Genomic DNA, 23,372 nt, shown 5'->3' on the forward strand with positions numbered 1-23,372 from the left:
GGCGTGGGGAGCGGATGGTACTGGTAGCGGCTCCTGGGCGCCGCCGAGGGCAGGAGCAAGAGCTGGAGCAAGAGCTGGCTGCGAGCACCTCCTACCCTCCCCAGTCCGGCTGCGTGTCCCCTCGTCGTGCCTTGCCGCCGACCGCCCTGAGCCGGCAGCGCTGTACGATGTGAGCGGCCGCTGGGCTCAGCAGCGCCCCCGGTGCTCTCGACGCTGGGGCGGGCAGCGATGGCCAGAGCCTGGCGTGGAAGCAGCAGCCGCCGTCGCCGATAGGAAGCGCCGGGGGCAGCTGGGCAGGCGGCGCGGAGACTCCCTAGGGCCGTGCAGCGCTTGTCCCGCCCCGCCCCCTCCCTCCATCCCTCCCCCTCCTCCTCCTCCTCCTCTCCCCGCGGCCGGTGCATGCGGGGCGCTGGGGGCCGAGCTCGGGTCCCCCGCAGCCACCGGAGCGAGTGACCCGCGGGGGTCTTGCGCATCCCCGCCATGTCCTCGTCCAGCTCCTCGCAAACCCCCCCGTCCCACCACCAGCCCCCGCCGCAGAGGATGAGGCGCGGCGCCGCCGGGTCCCCCACCGCCGGCACGGCCGGGGGCCCTGGTAACAGCGCCGGGGGAGGCTCGGCGGGGACCAGCCGGCTGCTCCAGCCTATCCGAGCCACCGTCCCGTACCAGCTCCTGCGGGGCAACCAGCACAGCCCGACCCGGTCCCCCTCCGCCTCGGTGGGCAGCAACACGGGGCCGGGGGGCGGCGGCGGGGGTCGCGGCGGAGGCAGCTCCCCACCGCCGCCCAGCGCGACGCCGCCGCTGGCAGCGGGCGGCGGAGCGGAGCCGGGCAGGGTGAAGGGCAGGCAGCGGCGGTCGCCGGAGAGCGGTGGCAGCAGGAGGAGCAGCTCACCTGAGAGACGGAGCCCCAGCTCTCCGGTGTACAGAGGTAAAGCACCGGGAGAAAGCCGGTCTGGCTTCCCTGCCCCGCGGGGGTGCTGGCCGGACTGGGGCCGCCCAGCCTCCGCGCTCCCCGGGCTCTGCTTCCCGCTGTCGGGCTGCGCTCTGCCTTCTCCCCCGGGCCGGCGGGGGTGGGACATCGGGGGACTCCCGGCCCGACGGAGAAGCCCCGCTGGAGCCTTAGGGAGTGGGTGGAGGGGAAGAGGGTGAGCCCTAAATCCTCCGCCCCCGGGGCAGGTGTCGTGCCCGGGTTTGCCCTGCCAGGAAGCGGGGGGAAAAGCACTTCATCCCGCCGCCCTTCCCCGGGATGGGAGGAGGCGACCCCTGAAGTGTCATCCTCCTTCTCGGGCAAGGTGAGAATCCTGCTTAGGAAAAACACCCCCGCGCCGGCCTCGGGCGGAGCGGGCGGGGGCGAGCCCCGGGGCTCCGCTCCCGGGGGGAGAACAGTCGGGGCTCCCACGGTGCTGCTGCCGCTCCTGCCCTTGTGCTCGGGCTCTGGCAGCGGAGCTGTGCAATAGGGAAACGAGCCTAAAATTAACCCGCTTCCCTGTCTCCAGCTGCAACTATCTAGTAGGAGTGATAATGAGTTAGATTTATATCTGGGGTGTCACAACCCAATTCTGAAGTGTGTGTTAAAATCAAGCCTGAAATGCTCTTCCTTTTTGCAGAGCACGGTTTCTTAAAAGACTTGCGTTTTTGTAAGATCATAGGTTAAAAGATGTGGTATTTCCAAGCACAGGCTCCAAAACAAGGAAATTCCTGTATTGAGGTGGTTAAAACCAAGTGTGTCTCCTTGTGATATTTACTGCTGAATCCTTGAGACTGTAAAACACTCAACCAAACAAAACCCACGACAAACCAATCCCCAGTGTAGCCAGAATAGGCCTGTGAAGTTTAAAATGTAAAATTGATTCCCAGCAAGTCCAACTTAACCTGCGTCAGGTTGTCTGCTAAATTATTGAATGTGTTAAAGTGGCAGTGGCCATCTTACCTCCCCTACTCCCTCCTGCCTTCCCCCATCACTTGAGCAGTTGAATGAATTGGACTAAATGCACTTTTTATGTTGTCCTGCTGTAGCTATCAGGTATCGCACATCATCTCTTCCTGGGAATGCTTTCTGTAGTTCAATACCACTTGCTTTTTCTGTCCCTTCCATAAGTCTTACTGTGTGTGATTTCTGTGGCAAATTGTGGTCTGCCTTGGGTGCCAGCATGTGTTGTAACTGTGGAATCTTGCATTCTTTACTCTTCAGTTTTTATGTGTAGTAAACCCTTGCTGTCTGTAGTATTTGTAACTTTGGCAGATCTGTCATCAGTATCATCCTAAGTCAGGGGCAGCATTTTACAAATGAGCAAAATGTCACTGCTAGTTACAAATGAAGTTAATTTGCCCTATGCATCTGCTTATGCAGATGACCTAATTGATTGTGTTATAATCTGACCAGAGATACTTTGTAATGTGTTTTTCAAAAAGGCAATCTATTTCTGCAGAGGGTTTTGCGTGCTTGAAAATGGAACTGAGCTTCTGTGGTTTTGATTCATTCAAGTTCTATTTAAAATTTTAAAGATCATGTATTTCTGACTGTATGAAGCCCTAAACGTAAATTTCCCATTTGCCTCTATGGAAAATGCTAATGGGAAACTAGGAAAAACCAAAATATCTGTGTGTATGAGTAGTGATGGTGCTGATGATGAGCAGTAAATTATTTAATTATGGGAACCCAGAGGAAAACATTGTAGTGGTGCAGTGTATAAAGCCTATACTTAAGGTGTATTGAAGAGGAAGGAATATGGCCAGTTACTTGCAAACTAGGAAAATACTGCAAAGCTGTGAAGTACTTCATTAATGTGTACAGATTTTTTTTGTTGGAGGGGAAATTTTAATTTTAGAAAGTGGTTTCAGTCTTCTTCATCTGTGGGCTATTTTAGCCTTAATAAATCAGACTGTAAATTAGTACTGAATGACTTTTCTGTCATTAAACTTGTTTGAGCTTGCCTCCTGGTGAACTGCGTCAGCAGCACACAGAGCTTGATTTGGTTTAATGAGTGCAGTGTATAAAATCATAAACGGTCCGTCGAGAAATGCACCCTGTAATCTGTATGCACTGCAAAGAATTCGTTCCCCCTCCTCCAGGTCAAGCCAGCTGCTGCTGCAGAAGCTGACATCCTTTAGCAAATCCTGAATGAATGAATGAAAACAACGTGATCGCCCTAATAATGACCACAATTGCACACGTCAACAGCTTTATTTTACTGAAATACAGGCACCATTTTCTAGCAGGCGAGAGTAATAAGATACTCTATTTCTTCAGTCTTGCAAATGAAAAAAGGTTACCAAACCTCCCCTTAGTCTACCCCCCCACCCCTCAAAACTAGAGCTGTGTTTACATTATTTAGAATATGGTTCCATGCCATGGGGCGGTATTTTGTCTTTGTTTCCCTGCTTGTTCTCAGCATTTTAGTGCATGATGTGTGGACACTAAAAACATATTTGTAGTCTATATGATGATAATAGTATATAGAAAATTGATTGCTGAACTGGAGGACTACTGCAGTAATAATGGAGGGCTTGAAAAAAAATTTAAATGTTCCGTTTTCAGACACAGATTATTTTGCTGTTGCTTGTTAAATAATGCTACTCCAGCTATTTATAGTTGTTATCTGTATGCAAGTCTTGGGGAAGTGGCTCGATTAAGTTTTTTTGTCAGTTTTTCAAAGCCATTTCTCAGTGCTGTAAGATGTGAGCTTAGGCTCTAGGTTTAATCCTGTTGTTTTTCTCACCAGTACAGGAGATGTGTTTGTCTTTGGCTCTGCAGTCTGACTTGGATTGTTCCATGAATATACTTGTTCTGGAGACTGCTTATGAGTCTGATGGATAGATGTTATTCTCTTAAGACACCTGTCCCTTCCCCACCTCCTTTTAGCCTTTTTCAGTATAGATGCCTTGAACTGGCTATCCTTCTAAGCCATTTTGTGTGGATATTTTAGCGATTTGCTAGAGGTTCTTTTATGAAGGAGATTTCTGTGAAAACACTCCAGCTTTGAGCCTCTACAGGTCAGAGCAACTACCATTGCAGACACTGACATCACTACTACATGAACGACAGCAGCATGGTCTGTTTTTTCTCCCATCATCATGTTTTCTGCCCTTTCTTTCTAGTATACTGTAAAGGTTTTTGTTCTGTAGCAACACCCTGTGTTTTTTCAATAATGCGATGTTTTCTTTTAAGCAAATTTGAGGATTTTTAGTTATTAGGAAACTGTGAATGCCAGTAGCAGTATTTGGTTAGTGCTGTTACTAAATGGGTGAGAAATCGTGAATGTTACGTATATATTTTTAAGGTGCTAAAAAAGAGAGGAAAAACCTTCTGATATCGTAAGATAAATCTGCAGTGTGCAAGTCTACCCTTTTCTTCTTTTTTGAAATGTGTTTATTCCTTACTAGTAGATATTTTTATAGTGTATGTTCGTGTTTTGAAGAGCTGGCAGTGGAAAAAGTGTCTGGTTGAATGTAACAACATGTGGTTTTCTTAGAGGGAATATATCTATTAGATCTCTGAGTGCATAAAAGTATTGTCAACAGAATCTGAAGCTGTGTGGTTTATGACAAAGGATATTCCAGTTATAATCCAAAAGCGCCAAACCTTTGGACATGTCAAATAAAACTTGCTAATTGCCTGTGGACACATTTTTTAAAGAAAAAATCAAGTTGTTTTCCTCTTTGCCTTTCAGAAATCAGAAGTTTCTGCTGTTATGTAAAGTAGCTTGTATAAATATGAATGTGGGTTTCCTGTTTAGTTTCTTTATTTCATGATACATTAATATCTTGTGTAGAAGGAGGGTGTAAATAACTTCTCTATGATTCAAACTCAACACTGCTCTTACCAAACACTTAGATTTGTTTAGTGTTAACTCTGGTGTTACTGTAATATTATGCTTCATATTTTTCTAACTTTAACTTACACATTTTAGTGTAATACTACAAACTTTTTTCCATTCCATTTCCAAATTTTACAGACAAACGTTAGTTTTCAGGACATACGAGAAATACTGTAATCAGTTTGGCTGTTAAAGGTTCCCAAAGTCTTTTACTTCCCAAAATAACTCCTGAAGAATTGCCAACATGAGTGAGAGAAAGGAATTGCAAAAGATGCAAAACAACTGCATAACCCAGTTCTGTGTAAGAAGTATATATATCTGGTTTTAGGCTCGTGGAATGAGGAGTGGAGTAAAACAAACAATATTGTTGATCTCTAGACTTGTAAGGGATATCAGTATTAAAAAAAAAAAACCCACCCAAAATTTCTACTTCAAAAGATAGAACTATTTTAATATCCTGGATTCAAACCATCCAATATTTTGGCATCATAAGCATTTATACCAGAGATCAAGATCTTTCCTTTATTTCTAGCAAATGTAGGTAAGGAAGTAATTTCTGTGGCTCTTCCTATTTCCTGATCCCTGAATAATAGCAGTATTCCCATAATTGTATGGCCAAAACAGTTTTGCTCCAGCTTTGTCCTTCTCTCTTCCTAAAATAGCTTTCATTGGAATATAATATGATGCCATGAAAGACCCTGGCTAAATTTGGTCCAGTTGTCCTGAACTCAAAGCCTTTTTAGTTACATGTTTTAACATGACTGTAAATGAGAATGGTGTATTAGATGTCTTTAATAAATAATGCTTTATAAAACAAATTAATTGAGCTTCTTTCAGGTGTTAAACTACAGGAAGAAAAAATAAGAAGGTATTTTCTCTGTTGAACTTGAATAGTACTGTAGCAAGGCAATAGCTTCGAAGACAGAACCTCCCTATTTCATGAAAAAAAACAACTCAAGAAGTATATGATTATATCTGTTTTAAATCACTACTTGACCTTTAATTCTTAATCTTTGGATATAAGCAAGTATTTGTGTGTTACATATGACCAAACTGAAGTTACTTGCTAACATCTGTGCATAATAAAATAGTGACAAATACTGAAATTTGTTTTCTGAAATTCATGGTTCCTGTGTTGTTTTCTTTACCATGGTGGCAGGGTGAATAGAGGTTCTTAAAATGTATTTTAAAATGCAGAGAGGGTAGATGAATGGAGTGTATCTTAGAATCTTACAAAAAAGGCAGTGTTCACCAAGTCTAGAGTGCTATATTGCAAAAAATTCATGGTGGAAAGCCAGTTATTTTTAAAATGAGTTTTGTGCTACCACTCTATATAATTATGAAAAAAAAAATAACTGATGCAGTAATTCTGAAGTTTCAGTTAAGTCTAGACTCAAAAGCAACACAAAACATATTGGAATTAGGGTATATACTCCTAAGTGTTTATGTGAATATCTGAAATACATTTTAAATGGGGCTTTACCAGTTGATTAATTGTCTTCATCTGAAGAAGATAATTTTTTTTTTAACCTGCAGTGAAAAATGGAAGTTCCTGTTTAAATTAGTTGACAGTTATTTCAGTAGAGAGCAGCTTTGCCAGCACTTGACAAAATAGGTAGCTCTTCATGGATTTTACATATGTTCTTGGGAAGTTGTTAAAATAATAGAGTTTAAACATCAACTAGCATTTTTTAATAAGTATCTTTTATTGATGAAAAAAATGACCCTGTATTAAACCTACATAACTGGAAAATTTTGCTCAAGAACTTCACTGTTAATGATCATAATCTTGCTTTAGTGTTAGTATTTAAATGCGTGTTTATGTTATTCTTTCAGTGCTGCCTCCCATGTAAATCTGTAATGTTTAAACAATGGCTTAAGACATTTTCAGGCAAATAAAATATTATTTACATCTCATCATTAGAAGGGATGCATCACAGCAACTTGTCAGCCTGAGATTATGTCCTTTTCCTTGGTGTCACAATTTTTAAGGTTTGGGTAATTGCAAGATGAAGAGCATTGGAGGTCAGGGTGAAGGAAAATGGGTGTTTGTACTTAATAATCTAATTCTGAGTAACAATTTTGAATGTGTATTCACTTCCCCAAAATTAGATAGTCTCCTTCAGTTATGCTTTATTTTTTTTCCATCTGATTTGACTCTGAAGCTTATCACTCCTATACAATTAGTTTTGGATACTGAAGTGTAGAAGTAGTACTGAAAGGGATCAGAGACTTCTGCAGCATGGATACCACACAGTATCATGACACAGTGTGTAATAGCAATCCTTTGGAATGGTGAATTGGGCTCTCTGGTTCTTACCTTTCTGAAGCTGAGATTGCATCCATGGAAGTCCTCATCCACGGCTGAAACTGGAAAATGCGCTCTTGGGAACTCTTCCCTATGCTCCCTAGCGGTTTGAGTCTGGGCTTAAGACCAGAGCTGTTCTGTTACATGGCCCCCTTGGATAACTCGCTCAGACAATGTCTCCTGTTAGTAGGACAGAGGAACACATGTAGCTCCTGGAAGTCTGTCTTGGAAGGAAACAACCAGGCCAAGTGTGGCTGTGCTGGGGAGTGCCCTCAGCCTGCTGTCTCAGCCCTTGTAGTACTGTCTCTGCCCTGGATGTATTAATTTCACTTCTCCTCCTTTGGTGTATGCACTTCCTAGTTGCTGCTGCTAATTCCTGCCAAACTATTCACCCTGTTAGATTAGTTTTCTCTGACAGGGAGAAAAAACACCCAGAAGGTGTGAGCGTCTACACTCCAGCAATAACAGTTTTCTGCACAAAAAATTTGTAAATGGGGGTTTAACCTAAACAGTTGGTGTTAGGTCAGTGAAGGTGGTTGTGATGGGAGGTTTTCATTTTTTGTCGGAGTAGATCTCTTAATTAGCTTTCCATATTAGATGTTGTTGCTTTGCAGATTGTATATACTTCCCAGTAGGTCATGAAATTTTACGAGCTTGGGTTTTGAAACCTTAATGCAAGGTACTGTATGGTTAGACCTCCTTATTTAGTGTTGCATATGCCCCAATGATAAATGATGCCACTGATGTTGGTGTTTATAAGGACTTGACTTTCCCTGTTGCTGGTGTAAAATTGAGGAGTAGAGGTTTGCAATGGATATTGTTCTGAAGTATAAATGACTGATTAACAGCATTGGTTCATACATGCCATTTATTTTGCACAATTTGAAATTAATTTTACCTAAACTACAGTAATTTCATGACTGTAAGGCACACCTCTGGGAGTCGGCAAATTTCGCCACTTTGTACATTATATAAGGCGCACCGGACTATAAGGCGCACATTTTTTGTGCAGCGAGGAGCTGCGCAGCGTGCAACAAAGTAACGAATTAGTAACGGAATCGCGCAATCATGGGATTTACTGGCAGGTGCTCAATTTGCAAACATTTTTCAAGATTGGTGTAGCCTTTAAATGCAGCCCCAGGTGCCCTCCCTGTGCCGCGGGCCCTGGCACTCCCGCCTGCCCCTGGCACCGGCTGGCGAGGCGCAGCTTGGGGCGACCACGACTCACGGCGGTCCGGGGCGGCCTGGGGCTGCCGTGGCGCGGCCGCAGCTCACACTTCCGGGTTGGCTCGGGGTGACTGCGGCTCGCGGCTTCTGTGGCCGCCCACTTCCTGCCCCCCTGCGCGGCTCCTGCTGGGCCGGGGCCGCTGGCTCCCTACCCCACCTCGCGGCTCGGTGCTCCCGCGGCGCCACCCCCCCTTGCGGCTCCCACTTCTGGGTTGGCAAATTTCTGAATTTTGTCCATATATATAAGGTGCACCAGCCTATAAGATGCACTTCCGGGTTCTGGCCAAAATTTTAGTCAAAAGGGTGCGCCTTATAGTCGTGAAATTACTGTACTCGTTTCCTCTTTAGGAGGAAAGTGCCTTGTATTTTGCTCACAAGAGCAGTTAGGTAGTTCTGTCATGATTTTTGAATAATCTGATATCCTCTCTAGAATATTTTTTTCTCAATTTGATGGAAGATAACCTAAACAGGAATAATAATTTAGGGGTCTTATTCCTTGAACTGTGCAAATCCCCTGTTTGAAGAAGTCTACCTTCAGCTTCCTTTCCTATGCTCTTACCACCAGGCATTAAGCAGTGTTGTAAACAGGCTTCCAAATTTCAGGAATTAATGCTTATTTCTGACTGTCAGGTCATTGCAAGACGACTGGTGGTCATACTTGAATTTAAAACAAATTTCTGTAGCTAAATTAGTTTTAATATTGTATAATAAATATAAATTTGTCTTTTAGATATGTTTTCTGTAAGAATAATTACTCAGTTGTGAACCAGTTAAATGTATGGCAATGTGGGTATTGTTATATTATGTGCCTTTTACTCTCAGCTGGTGTACAGTTCCTAATCTGGATTTCTGAAAGAAATAATTAGTAAAGGTTAGTTAGCTGGATTACCTGGGTATCTAAATTTTTTCAAAGTCTTCATGGTTAGGGGAAAACCCCAAACATTTTAATATAGGTGCTTAGGCTGCAGTACCAAAAAAATTCAAAACTGTAATAATTGTTCGACGTTTGTCAGTATTTGGAGACCAAGCTATCATTTGGAAATGATGTGTTCTTACCAGGAAACTAGTTTTGGTTATTCATTGTTCAATTACTCACTAATTTAATTAATTGTAGTCTGCAGAAATTGCTCTCTAAATACAAACCCTACTTCAAATTATGTCATGCAGTCAGAAGTTGCCTATTAGAGAACAGATTACCTAAGTGCAGATATAAAATCCCAGGTTTGTGAACATGTAGCTCTCAGGGATAACAGTGCAGTTGCTTTTCTTAGATGAAGTGCTGTACCTCTGCTAAATCAGAAATGTTGCTGGATAAACCTTGAAAATTCTGCACTGTGTTCCCATAACTCAGGCTACAGAGAGATAGCATGGAGGAGCCAGCTCTACAAGAGCTATGAGTTTCTGTTGGATTTAACATGATCCCAGTACCACTCCTGCATGCCATGGCAGGGCTCCCTAGCCCAGTAGGACTAGAAGATATGTTGACTGTAGCGGGTGTCAGAGTGGTGCTGTCTGTGCTCTGGAAAGGTTTGGTGAGTCCAGTGCTCACACATGGAGTCAAATTCAGTGCTGAGTGTCAGCTAGTCGGTCTTTCCGGAATCTGGAGCCCTGGAAAGGACATTATGAAAACCAAGTGGCTTTGCAGCATTGACTCTGTGAGCTAGGTGTTACACCTCCATATTCTGCATATATTATTCTTATCTTTGTTATATGTGATATCTTAACTTTTTGCTTTTCAAAGCAACGAAGATTTCAGCTGCCCACTGAAAGTTAAACCCAGATTTACGCTGAGTGTCCCAGAACAGACTTTGACCAGTGTGACTCTAAAAATACCAGCTAACTGCTGAAGAATGCAGAATGAGACTTAGGTTTACACAGTAGTTGGGAAGCTGCCAAGTTAAGAGAGAAGCTGTCTTCACAGAAGTAAATTTCTGTTCAAGGTCTTAAAATCTTCATTCTTAACTGATAGCTGTGTTTGCTTAATTGTGGCAATTGATAGTGAAATACCACACTTCCTTTCTCTCATAACTCTGATTCCTCTGCTGTTTCACCTTCAGTGGCTCCTTTGTTACACCTGATACCCTGCCTGGAATAATCATCTTTGCAATGTTTTCTTCACCCACAAAGAAACCATAAAATACATTTGAAATACTTGCTGCTCTTTTCAAAGGGAATAAGGAAAAGGCCTAATCTGGAAGAGAAAAATTTCTTATGGGCCAAAATGCAATTAACTCATGCATGTTTAAAATAAATGTGTATTTGAGAAATGTCCATACAAGGAAGAGACTGGAGACACATGCTCCATGTAGTATATTGTCCACGTAGAAGATCCAAATAAACTTTGAGTGTTGCTGTAGAAAGAGAGGCTCATTCTTTCAAAATAAGTTGTTTAGTAAAGTGTGAAGTCCATATATTGTTTAAAATATTTTGTAAAACTGTTGTTTAGATCTACCTTAATTTTTCCAAAGAATTAACTTGGTTATTCAGATGATTGGAGTCTCATGATTTTGTTTAGTGGTATGTCTAGCCTTAAATACGAAGTTGAACAATACAGGGTGATCTTTTGACTGCAAGATTTATAGTAGAAACTCAGACTGGCCGCATTGAAGATAGGAATTACCAACTCTAGCAACTCAAAATTTGGGAAAAACATAAGAAATGGGCATACTTACACTGTACTTAAAGTAAATATTAGATTACCCTTTCTTGAGTCATGCAAATTTGCCTGCATGTACAGCAAATGAAGAAAATCCTACATAGAAGTTTGTTTAAAATTCATGAATCTGGAGTAAAGTTTTAGATTTCAGAAGGAAGTAATTTGAAAATTTGTCTAAATGGGCTTGCTCTGCCTTGAATACAAAGAGAATCTGTTTTAATGAAAAGTGTTAATACATTGGAGTCTTTCAGACATCAGAAAACTTCAGGGATGTGAATCTGATTGCATGGACGCTTACCTCAAAAAGGCTGCTAGGAATAAGCAGAGAGCCTGCAACAAACAGCAGGAAGAGCTGAGGAAAGAATGTCATGTTACCAGCCAAAAGTTGAACCTTAGCTGAGAATCGTTAAACCATGAACAGGCTGGGAATTTGTGTGCTTTAAGAGAGATAATAGAAACATGCAGATTGAAAAATGAGGAAAAAAGTTGTAACCATTTGGTAGGAAGGAAAAAGGATCTGAGACTGATTTGCTAGAATGTATGGTTTCAAAGTCAGCTCCAAGGAATAGTAGCTACAATATCAGAGGAAATAGCATGGATATTTCTCATGTATTCACAGATATTCAATATTTGGCACTCACCACAAAAAAGTCTTAAATCACTTTCCAGAAAGACAATGATTTTTAACCCAGAAAGATTAAAAAACTCCCCAAATTGTAAGGAACAAGGATAATTTGGAATTACAAATTACCAAGACTGTGATACAGATTGCATATTTCAGTGAATTCAATTCAGAGATCTCCATTGCAGGATTTTAGAAAAACCTGCTCAGAAATTGACACTTGCCTTCAAATGTCTGAGGCAACCTCATTAGTAGGAGTGACATCATTTGAGAGAAGGTACCTCCTGAGTATAGCAGGTATCTTAGCAATGCTGATGTTTTGAAAATGTGAACAATGTTTTGTCCAGTTCTAGAGAACTATTGGTGAAACTTCAGAAGAAATTTGAATGGATGGTTGAAACTAAGGAGGAATATTAAAATGCAAAATGAGTTTTCCAAGTGGTGTCATGCTAATCCGGTCGTTTTGATAAGAAAACTGATCTCCTAGACAGGAAGTAGATCTTATCTGTTTAGGCAAATTTTAAAATTAGGGTGATGAAACTGTTGATGAATATTGAGAGGTTTAATTAGTACACAGGAAGATTATGCAAGAAGAGTTTAAGAACCATGGGAATTGAAGTAATAAGTAAAAAAAATTAGATTTAAAAGTGAAAAGTTAATGTACGTGGGGTTGTACTTATCAGAGTATCTTTCCTCAGAGGAAGAACATCTAATTTGGAAATTCTGCAGGGTGGAGTTGGGTGATGGTGAGATCTCTAAACTGCCCACATGAAGTAACTGAGAAATTTCTGGGCACAGGTCTGGTCTCACGTGAAGAGCAGTCAGCCAGGCAGGGGTTGTTGAGGCATTAAATGGAGTACTGCACACCCTTTTGGTGCTCCCCGGTTCAAGAAAGGCAGAGTCAAACTGGAGCTGACTCGGAGAAGGACTCGCAGATTAGAGTTTAACTGTATGATGCTAAAAAAAAAATCTGAATAAAAATACAGTTGCTTTGTCAGAATCCAGGTGAGCAAGGAAGGGAATGAGCGGGTGGAATGTTTTGACAATATAAATATTTATATGTTAAACTGTAAGAAGACCTGAAACCATCAGGAAAAGAAAGTTCCTGGGACACTTTTCCAGTAGGAATTGGGACAACAAATACCTGCTGTAAGACCGACTGTACTCTCTTTTGAAGTGATTGTTTTGTCAGTGATAGCTGCAAAGTGGGTGCCAGATTTAGGAGGTTGTTTCTAGTCCTTTGTTTCTATGTCTTAACTGATAATGAAAAGATAATTTACTTAATCATCAAAGTTGAGCACTCTCATTTAGGCAATCAATTTTAATCTGGTTTTACGTTTCTATTTCTACTTTTTTTTCAGAAAAATATATCATTCTTATTTAGTATAATTTGCTCCAGCTAGGAGAATGCTTTCTATCTGTAATAATTGGTGATCATTATAATGGCATTGTATAGCCTCTGTGCATTGATTACAGTTGGTCTTGATTATGAAAATGGTGAGTTATGCCTTCTGATTTGTTTTATTCAGTATTATGTCCAGCTGCATTTTGATGGAAAGAAGAATTGGATTAAAGGTTTACAAAACCTCACTTTCCACATTTTGTTAAATTTTAAGTATTGTCATTATAACAACAATAAAAAAATCTCTTAAGACTCATCAAGTATATTTGGAAAAACGTGTTCTTCAGTTACTGAATCAACTGCGTGTGTTTATAATGACCTTCAGTATTTTAATTATTAATATACTGGAAGAAAAAAGCAACATCCCAAGCTTTAGTGCTGCTCTTGGTTACTAGTTTGGTTTTTAGTAATGGATACGTAGAAGACATGAATCAGCAGATCTGAATTAACTAAAAGAAGGGAAATTCTTTGTATCTGCTGAAGTGCCCAACAGTTATCAGATAGTTTTTTTCAGTGTGCTTTTTCCCAAGTACTTAGCTGCTGAGCTCAAATCAAATTTGTCTTAACTTTTTAGTACTAACACTTTTTAGATACTTTATTAAATGATTCTAAGCTTAGGTATTTGTGTAGTATTTGAAATTGAAGTAATAATTGTACAAAGAAAAATATATTCTAAAAATGTGAAATACATAAAAATATGAAAGTGTTTTTTACCTCCATGTCATCCTGTTAGAAGAGTGCAAGTGTTTAGGTTACATCTGTTGAACAAAGCAGGCTTTTGTGGCATGAAATCCTACAGGTTCTATACATGCCAGCATTAATCCTTGATAGAAGAATAATTCAGCTTTAGCAGGCTGAAACTTTCTGCCATATGGTTTGTTTACTTTTCTTATGGAGATTAGAGCATTCTTTCTGTGTTTGATGTCTGAGGATAATATTGATTTTAAACAGGGGAGTTTTGCTGTGAATGAAATCTGACTTCTGAAAGATATTCATAGTCACATTTTACTTGACCTGTGATTGGGGGGAGTAAGAGACATGAGGCAGAGACCTAGCATCAACATAAATACATAGGCACCCAGGACTTTGAGTCAACTGCAGGTCCAGTGAAATATGCCTGCAAATCCATCCATGTGTCCTACTTGCTCTGGTGTTCATACTAGGCCTACCACTGTTCCTTCCTGTGCAGTTAGGTGAGCAGAGCTCTATGTCCTTGAGAGTTGTGCATGAAACCTCCATTATGGAGGGAAATGCCTTTACCTGTGGGTTGGATTCAGTGACTGTTCATTCAGAAGATCTCTTCCATTTCTAAGATGACTTAGTCATAGCTATAAAAGATACCAATATAGTTGATTCCTAAATCCTGTACTATGGGTCAGTGTGTGTACGATTTTCCTTTGAAGGAACAAGCTGGTTTTATGTTGTTTTCCCAGTATAGGTGACGTCCTATAGTCTTTATAGACTTCTGTTTCTTGCAGTTCAGTCTGAATTCTCATAAGCCTTGTCAGGTACAAAACCAAATCTGCCCTGACTACCAGACTGTAAAATTATCTGTATGGAAGACTGGCTTACCTTTTTTTTTTTTTCTTTCCCCTCCCTGAAGAATTCTGTCTCTACAAAGCACATAATTCATCTACCTGGATCTCTGAAAAGATCTTTGCTCTCAAGAAGTAGCCTGCTTTCTGCTTGCTTGGTTTGGTTGTTGGAGCCTTGGTTAGATTATGGTGCGGCCCTGTGCTGCTTTTTTTTCCTTCAGTTAGGATAATGAGAGGAAATTAGAATGGATTGTGTCTGTCTCGTTAGAGTAGTAACTTCAGAATGTCATCTCTCTTCATTTTTAGTCATTCTCTTTATTTCTAAAGATAGAAACTGGGGAATAATTTCTGAAAATTTATACAACCGTACCAAAACCAGCGTGGTGCACATAATGAAAACACATTTTAAGGAGCTGAATGTAAAGTACTTTAGAGATGTATTGGAAGGTGATTTTAAAAGACTCTTCTTATATTCTCTTAGAATTATAATTTTGGTAGCAAAGAACTGTACCGCCTTTTAAATGTTTGAGAATGCTAATATTTTGTTTTGTTTTAAACTATTAAAGAGATTCGGCTATTTAATTTGAAATTATGAAGGAAGAGTGCAGTAATTTCACTGTAATTTTTTCAATTGCATAGAAGGGTGCTGTGGTTTTTTTAAGATCCTATTTAAAATCCTATTTTTTGTTACTTTGTATGAGCAGTCCATGGCAAACAGCGTGCTCTTTGTTGCTCTGCACCTTTCTGAACTGTTAATGCAGTCATGCAACCAGTTAGCAGATTGGGTCAGAAACAAGTCCGTCAGTCACTGGCAACTGGGAAATGTCTTTTGAGCCGATAGATCTCTTTACTCCTCTGGAGTAAAACTTCAGGGGACCCCAAATCCCTTGTTAATCTTTTTCATGAGAGATTTTGGCTCCAATTACAAGAGAAAAGCCTTCTTGAGAATGAAGATTGAAATTTTTTTTAGAGTGGCCTCTAAATCCTCATTATTCAATCTTTTTCCTGACAAAGTCATAGAGACAAGTTCTGCAAATGAAACACTCACCAGTTTGACCATCTACCTACATAATCAGAGCAAGTAAGACCAATCAAATATACATTCAGATATCAGTACAGTGTCACTGTATATGTATACTTTCTTAAAAAGCAAACAAAACCAAAAAAACTCTCCCTTGACCAGACTCTTCAGAGACACAGTCCTCTTGAATCCAGAAGTGTGCTTTTATGCCACTCAGGGAATCACTGTCCAAAACAAGCAAGAGCAAGGGTATCCCTTTTTCATGCTTTTACAAAGTGTAGCAGGAGAGGGGACTTCAAACTAGGTGTAGGACAGTCATTAATAGCTGCTGTGGGAAATGTGACTTCAGTGGTGCTTGGCCATCATTCTTATGGGTCACCATTCCTTAATATTCAGCTTTCCATTTCTAGTTTTTGATTTCATAGACTGTGTTCCCACATAATTTGTTATTTAAGAAGCACTCACACAGGCACTTCCGCATCTCATTTATGGTGGAATACCCAGTCTCTGAGTATCCTTTGGGCCAGACTATTTCAACTCTGACTTTGTGGCTCTTGAAAAGAGTTTTAAGCAGACTGGGATATCCATCACAGTCTTTCCAAGAGTATTTTTGGAGAAAATTCTTTTGAAGTTAGTATTTATTTCCTAGATAAAGTCTGAAATTCTTCAGGAATGGATGAGTCCTAAGCTTGGGACTCATTTCACTAGTAGCTTGTGACCAGAAGGTTGTGCAGAGGGTGCTAGCAATTAAACTGAAGTGACATCTCATGAAAATTTATTGTGGAGTTTAGTATTGTTATTTCATGGTGTCTCTCACGTTGAAGAAGAACTTTCGAGAAAAGAAATTAAGAAATAACTGCAAGAATGTTGTCTAACCTTTTGGCAGAACAGCATCACAGTTAGCTGACATCAATAGTGAGATGACAATATTAATACTCATAGTTTTAGAGAAGAATGAATTTTATTTTTATTTCATACTTTTCAGTCAGTTTGAGAGGAGTTTGTGTTATCTGAGATTCTCAGGCTAATTTCAGTTCTTTAAAATCAGTTATATCTGTGCAAGTACGTGACTAGAAAGGTTCTGGCCAAATTTGAACTGGATTTGCTAACTGTTGAAAGAAACGTGGGAAGAAAAGATGTTGACAGATGAGCTCTGGTGGATTGAGCTGAACCCATTTTTTTAGTGCTACCAATGCTAGCTGTCAGTCTTGCTCTTCTGTTGCAGGTGATTTTCCTCATTGCACATGTGGCACAAAGCTATTTAAGCTAAAAATGGACTGTGAACATGGCTTTCAGATTATGTGCAGGTTAGCTGCCTCTGTCCTAGATGGGAAGGCAAGCTCTTCATTTTAGAGCTGCAGCAGATGGTTTTATTTGAGCCCCATGTCCTTTTCAAAAGAGCTGTCGTGTTAGGCTCTTACTGAGTTACATATTGCTGTCAGAGAAATGGAAACCTTTTTTTAGCGAGTCTAGGTAGTATAACTAGAATTCTCTTTGCTCTCAATGCAGCATGCAGAATCATGATTTCATGCAGGTTATTTTAGTTGATTCCTGCTGGGAGGTAGGATCACGCTGAATTTTGCCAGCTGTAGTATTCTGGTGGACCCTGTGTCATTTTGTGTAACATTCATAACTAGAATGGTGTAGCAATTTGTCCTAAATACATGCCATTAAAACTTGTGGCTTATTTTAAATAATGCATAGAATCACAGAATATTCTGAGTTGGAAAGGCCTCACAAGGATCATTGAGTCCCACTCTTTAGAGAGCAGCTGATACAAGGATCAAACCCACAATCTGAGCATTATTATCATCGTGCTCTCATCAACCAAACTAACCTCTGTGGTTGTGAGGTATTTTGCCTTGCTGCAAGCATATGTCTTGCTTTTCTAATTTCTGGATAACTTCCTCAGGTAATGTTACACTGCTTAAGTGCTGTGATCTTTAGTTTGCTCCTTCTGGAGTTAGAGCTGAGTTTCATATGAGATGTCTCACTTATCACTGACTAAGACAACAGAATCCTGTGACTTACTGCTGCAGTAAAATCCATTCATATGCTCAGGATACTGTCAGATGAGTTCTAGTTTGAAATGGATAAAATCAGTCTGTAATTTTAGGGATTTCTTAATATTGTGGAAGCCTTTCTGAATGCTGAAGTCTATTGGCTATCTTCAGGAGCTATTGAAGCACTTCAGCTATTTTGATTCTCTGAGAAAACTGGAGCATGAGGTTTCCAACCAGAGAAAGCGGTTTGGGCTGGAGAAGGACATTTGCAATGGTGAAAATTTAGGAAAAAGTGTTATGTAGTTGCTCCCTAAAGTGGTGGGAAGCCAGATGTATGATGAAGTGAGAAACGCAAGATTGAAAAATAAGCCCTGAGAGCAATTCTAATACTTAGAAAACTGCCTAAGCTGATCTGTTCTGCCACTCTTGGGGTTCAGTACAGTGATACTCTCCCGGGCGTCCCATCATGTCTGCATACATTACTGTACAAGACACTTTGTTAAATGCTAATTTGCAAAAGTTCCTTCAAATGTCATGGTTATAGATCCCTTCTCTTTTATTTTATATGATCTAATGATACATCATAAAAGTTGAGGAGCCAAAACTGTTATTAACAGAACAGACCACAGGCCTGCAACTGTTCTAACTCTCCTGGTGGTTTCTGCCCATCATGTTCTGCCAACTCTGCTGTAATGGGGAAAACCCTGTGTTTATGATTTTAGGGGGATGCACTTTAGCTTTTATTATGGTTAACTCAGTGAGTTGTTTTTCCAGGTGGATTCACACATCTGTGCATGCCATCTCAAAGGAGATGGAAGGAGCACAGACAGTGGTGGAATAGGGATGACATTAAATCTGTCTCAGAAGAGATGGAAGGAGCACAGACAATAGTGGAATTGGGATGACGTTAAATTAGAGTTACCTTGAATTGGTTTATGCAGTTTGAAGTGGTATGTTTCCCATAATTCAAAGAACTATTGATGAATAATAGTAGGGACTTTGGAAACCACATTTTGAACTTTTTCTTCTCTCAGCTTTAAGGCTTGACAGTGTCTTGCAATCCACTTCCACGATTCCCATGGAAAAACAAAACTAGTAATTTTTGGTGGTGTTTGTTTCTCTTCAGTTTTAATGGCATTATTTTAGTTATTAATGTTGGAATTTCTGTTGCCTGTCCTCTGGGTGTAGAACAAACCTACCTTAGCTAATTGTCTGGTTGTATATATTTTGTTGTCATTTGGGCTTGTGTTTTCTTGTGCTTAGGTGTTACTTCCTCATCTTTAAATGTCATCTCGTGCATTGTTTCTGACTTGTTCTGAAAGGTGTTTTTGAGAAACTTTCAAAACTTGGGCTGAGAGTAGCATAGTGCCATAGCATGACAAGGAAAGTTGGAAGAATTCTTTGTAGATATTTACCCATTAGGTGCACTGATGTTTCAGTTCAAATGTAAACACAAGTTTAATTTTTAAAATTTGTCACCTCTATTTTGGATTTCAGACTTCTTTACTTTTAATAGTGCAAGGATTTTTGTTAAAATGCAAATTTGTTACAACAGGAATCCTATAAGGATAGATCCGTTTGAAATGGTCGAGATTTGATTTATAGATAAGGCAGTCAAAATAATTATAGTATAAAGGGCAGCATGATGTATTATGTCATGTCCAATTCACAGCATTATTTAGAACTCTCCACCTAAAATGAGTAGCTAATGCAGTGTTTCAACAGATCTATATTTATCTAAAATGATCTGTTTTAACATTACTGTCTTCATATATCATACTATAAGCATGGTCTATTAGTGCAAGCTATACCCTAATTGTGCTAAATGCTATATATCACATTGATGATAGACTCTGCCTTTTGAGATCCATCAGTGCTAGGTGATACACAGATAGAAAATACTTGTGAAGTATTTTCTATATAAGTACAGAAAATACAGAATTATAATACTTTGTGAAGACCAGTGGCCATGTTTGTACTCAGAAGTGTGCCAGCAGGTCTGCTGTCATGTTCTGAGCAATGAGTAGGCTTTTGGTGGGTCAGATCAGTGCATAGCACGTGACTAACTTGGAAATTATCTCACTTGTGAATTTCTTTTAGTAGAGGTGAGCAAAACAGATGGTAGCTGCCCTGTAGGGCTTAGGCTAATGTGAAGTCTAGAAAATGAGTATATGAAGTAATTTTGCCTAAAGGACAAAGCAGACAAAGACAATCCAGAGAGCACTCTGTAAAACTGTTTTTTCCCACATCAATCTCATGAATCACCCTGCACTTTGCTCTCCAAATGCAATACAAGAAAAAGTGTTCCATGGTCAGGGTGTATGGTGAGAGAAATACAGGGAGGAGTCGAGGGCTGCAGGCACAATGATGAGTGAAAACAAACAAGGCAGCTGCTCTGACCGGTGCTCTGTCAGAGGGGGAGATGCAGTCACACTCTCAGCTTGCTAAGGCCTGCAGTGGGGTCTTGTAAATAATATAGAATTGATTTAAATGATTAAATAATACAGAAAAGAGAATAAACTCAATATGCATCCTCTTAACAACCACAGTTTTTCTCATGATTTGCATTTTAGCATTTAGAAAGCTAAAAGTGCTTAAAAGTGACTTGAAAAGTGCTATGCTATGTTTCCTATTTCTGCATGTCTGGCTTTCCTGAGTTGCATCATCACTGTATTTAAATTTGTTTGATGTTTTTTGCTGATGAAAATACATAGCATAAGTAGCCTAGTTCTTTGCAGATATGAACACATTAAACATTGGGTTTTTGTAACTGGTAAATTTTCCCTTTTCTGTTTGTTTTTCTCATTTGTCTGATGTATTTGCTTTGATGCGATGGCATTCTTTTCAGCTTGGCATTTAGACAAAGGTTTCTGATATGTTCTTGCCATTGTGTGTCGTAGCTAGCTTTTAACATTTCACATCTAATTTAGCCTGACTTTTTTGTTGATTTTGTTCTGGTTTTCTACAGTGGACAGGCCAAAATCCCAGCAAATCAGAACTTCTGGTACCATAAGGCGAACTTCTTCTTTGGACACAATAACAGGACCTTACCTCACAGGACAGTGGCCACGTGATCCCCATGTACACTACCCTTCATGTATGAAAGATAAATCTACGCAGGTAAAAGCTGTAAAACAAGACAACAGAGATGTTTCGTATAATCAATGTCAATTTAATTCTGAGGAAATGTGGATTCACTTATGTTATTATAAATATGAAACCCTTAAATAAGTTACAGTAGTCTTTTTTTAATCAGTGCTAATACCCATGGTATGCAACGATAGTATTTTTATGCTTTTAGAAAATAGTTGTTAAAAATAATTTTCTCAATGTGGGCAGATATGTTGAGACTAAATAAGATCAATCTCAGGCTTGTATCTGGTTTATTTTGAAGCTGCTATATGCAAAACTCTGCTGAGTATTATTTGAGAAAAAGAGTCCATATAACAGTGGCTGACAAACTAATGATTTTACTAAATCATGGTAATAAATCTGTCAGTCTAAAAAACTGTGTGTTTGTGTGTGTGCCGTGGGGCTGATGGAAGGCCACTGGGATTATTCATGGCCTCTTGGGATAGCCTTGAATCCTCTTCAGGGCTTTGTCCTTAGTAGGACCCTCTGGCAGGTAGGCTGCTGGGGCATTCTGCTGCTCCAGTGCTCTCTGAAAGGTGAATGCTCTTTCTTGCCTCCTTCCTCCTTGTGCTGGAGCTTGTTGACCATGAAGATGATCACTGTCAAACAGATTAATAATACATAATTCTAACCACCCCTCTCTAATTATTATCAAAGGAGCTGCATTCTTGGGTTTTTCAGCAGTGCTTTTGGGATTTAGAGTAAGCCATATGAGTTTGTCTTCCAAACTAAATTGGAAACTAGAAGAAACTAGCTCTCTTTAATTACATTTTCAGTCTAACAGGCCTTGTAGGTTTGGTTATCAAATCAGTTGCTTATCTCTCATGCCATGATTCTGATCCATAGTGATCATGGGTCTTGAAATAGATTCTATGATTCTAGTGTTTTGTGTAATACTGAGTTTCTCAGGACAAGTTTGAAGGTCTGTAGAAGTTTCCTCATCTCTAAAATATGGTGTCATGCAACACAGGAAGCCCTTTAGATGGGGTAAAGATAGGCACAGAATGCTTAGAAAAGGGAAAAAATTGGTCTGTATGTTTCAGAAATCTTACTTAATGAATTTGAGAAACTTATGATTAAAATGTTCCAAGAAAATTTTTAGAACCTGCAATGAGGACCCTTTGGAAGAGGCTGTCTTTATGTCCTGCTTATTTTGAAATGAGACAGTCTGTTTTAGCAAAAAAACAACAGTTGTATTTTCTGTCACAAAAGATCTACCTAAAAAGCCCTTAATCCTAGATCTATTTTCAAGATGCCTTCCTTTCACAGTACTATGACATTTACGTCTGTTTTAAAAGCATAATTGCCATTCAGGAGATTATCAGTAGCATGCTTTGTAGTTACTGTATTTCTCAACTCCTCTCTTAAAATGTGTATCCATATCAATCTTTACCCTTATGAATAGAAAATTTAGAATATTTAAACATTCACAAACAGACCTTTTAACTAGTTACAGAAAAGATAAACAAACTGTTCTATAAATATTTGAGCTCCAAGTATTTGGCAGTAAAATTGCTTTCCTAGTGAGTTCAAGTAAGTGTTCAGGTTATGTGAATGTTTGGCTGCCTCCCTTTGCCTCATTCAGAAACTAAAAATGAAGTTTTACCTTTTCAGCATAATAAGTATAAAAGAGAGGAAAAGCATACTGTTGTCATTACAAAATGAAGTATTATTTCAAAGGGGTAGGAGCAGGGAAATCTCAAGGTTTGCATTTCTGGATATCTTCCAGCAAGGAATTATATTAGCTGTCTTTTTATTCAAATTGTACCAGACTCTAGCATTTATCAGTGCTTAAGTTGAGTCACTACTTGTGACTATGAATATGTAAAACTGAACAAGCATATTGATATGCACAGTGATTTCCAGTTGGAGGGCTTTTTTTGTTTGGATTGTTTTGGGGTTTTTTTTTCTGCAATTAAAATGCTTACTAGGGAGGTTTGAAGATTATCATAAAACATTGTTTTATGATTTGGTGTGTGTCTGGATTTTTGTTGTTTGAGCTGTATGTAGTTTGAAGTATATCTAATTTCAAGAAGCAAGGATGAGTTCTGAGTAGTTGATAGGATGCATGCATAGCAAATTAAGTTAAATAAAAAGAAGTTAATGAAAATCAATAAACCATTTTTCTGTATGAGATGCTTCATTGGAGAATAAATTATCTCATCTTTTACTTCTAAATTCATGAACAATGCTGTCAGTATAACTTACATTGTAGGTGGAATAATAATTTCTCTTTCGAGGGTATATTTTGTTCCTGATAAAATGTTAAATCTAAAATCCAAATTTTGTGTGGTTTTGTTAAGGTGATGATTATGGCTGCCTCAAGTTTCTTAGAATTCTTGTTTTTAAAAAAAGGAGAGACAGTTTCTGGTTGTCTTGGTGATCAGTTGAACCTTTAATGAGCTTTATTACAAGTCCTTGTTTCCACTTAAATTTTTTCAACTTGCATAATACTCATGAATAAAAATGTTTCTTCATAATAATAGAAGGAAGGGAGCAGAATTTTGTTTGGTTTAGTTTCAGTCATATCTTGGAGAATAGGGACTACAGTACATATTTCTGTGTCACTCTTACTTGCCCCAAGTGCTTTGACTGAAACTGCTGAAGAGAAGTGAGGTGGTTGTTTGCTTTTGGAAAAATGCACTGTAACCC

The 23,372-nt window shown here is 39.7% G+C and overlaps 1 protein-coding gene across 2 annotated transcripts in view; it reads left to right on the forward strand.

Moving 5' to 3' along the window:
• The first annotated feature begins 378 nt into the window (after positions 1-378).
• The window catches only part of GLCCI1 (glucocorticoid induced 1), a 53,494-nt gene continuing 30,500 nt past the window's right edge, over positions 379-23,372 (forward strand). For both annotated transcript variants that reach the window (XM_033055873.2, XM_033055883.2), the window contains exons 1-2: positions 379-925; positions 20,557-20,708. In XM_033055873.2, the coding sequence (XP_032911764.1) occupies positions 481-925; positions 20,557-20,708 (597 nt within the window). In that variant the 5' untranslated portion in view covers positions 379-480. The remainder of the gene's footprint in view (positions 926-20,556; positions 20,709-23,372) is intronic.

Source organism: Catharus ustulatus, chromosome 1 (genome assembly GCF_009819885.2).
Source record: "Catharus ustulatus isolate bCatUst1 chromosome 1, bCatUst1.pri.v2, whole genome shotgun sequence".
Taxonomy (NCBI): domain Eukaryota; kingdom Metazoa; phylum Chordata; class Aves; order Passeriformes; family Turdidae; genus Catharus; species Catharus ustulatus.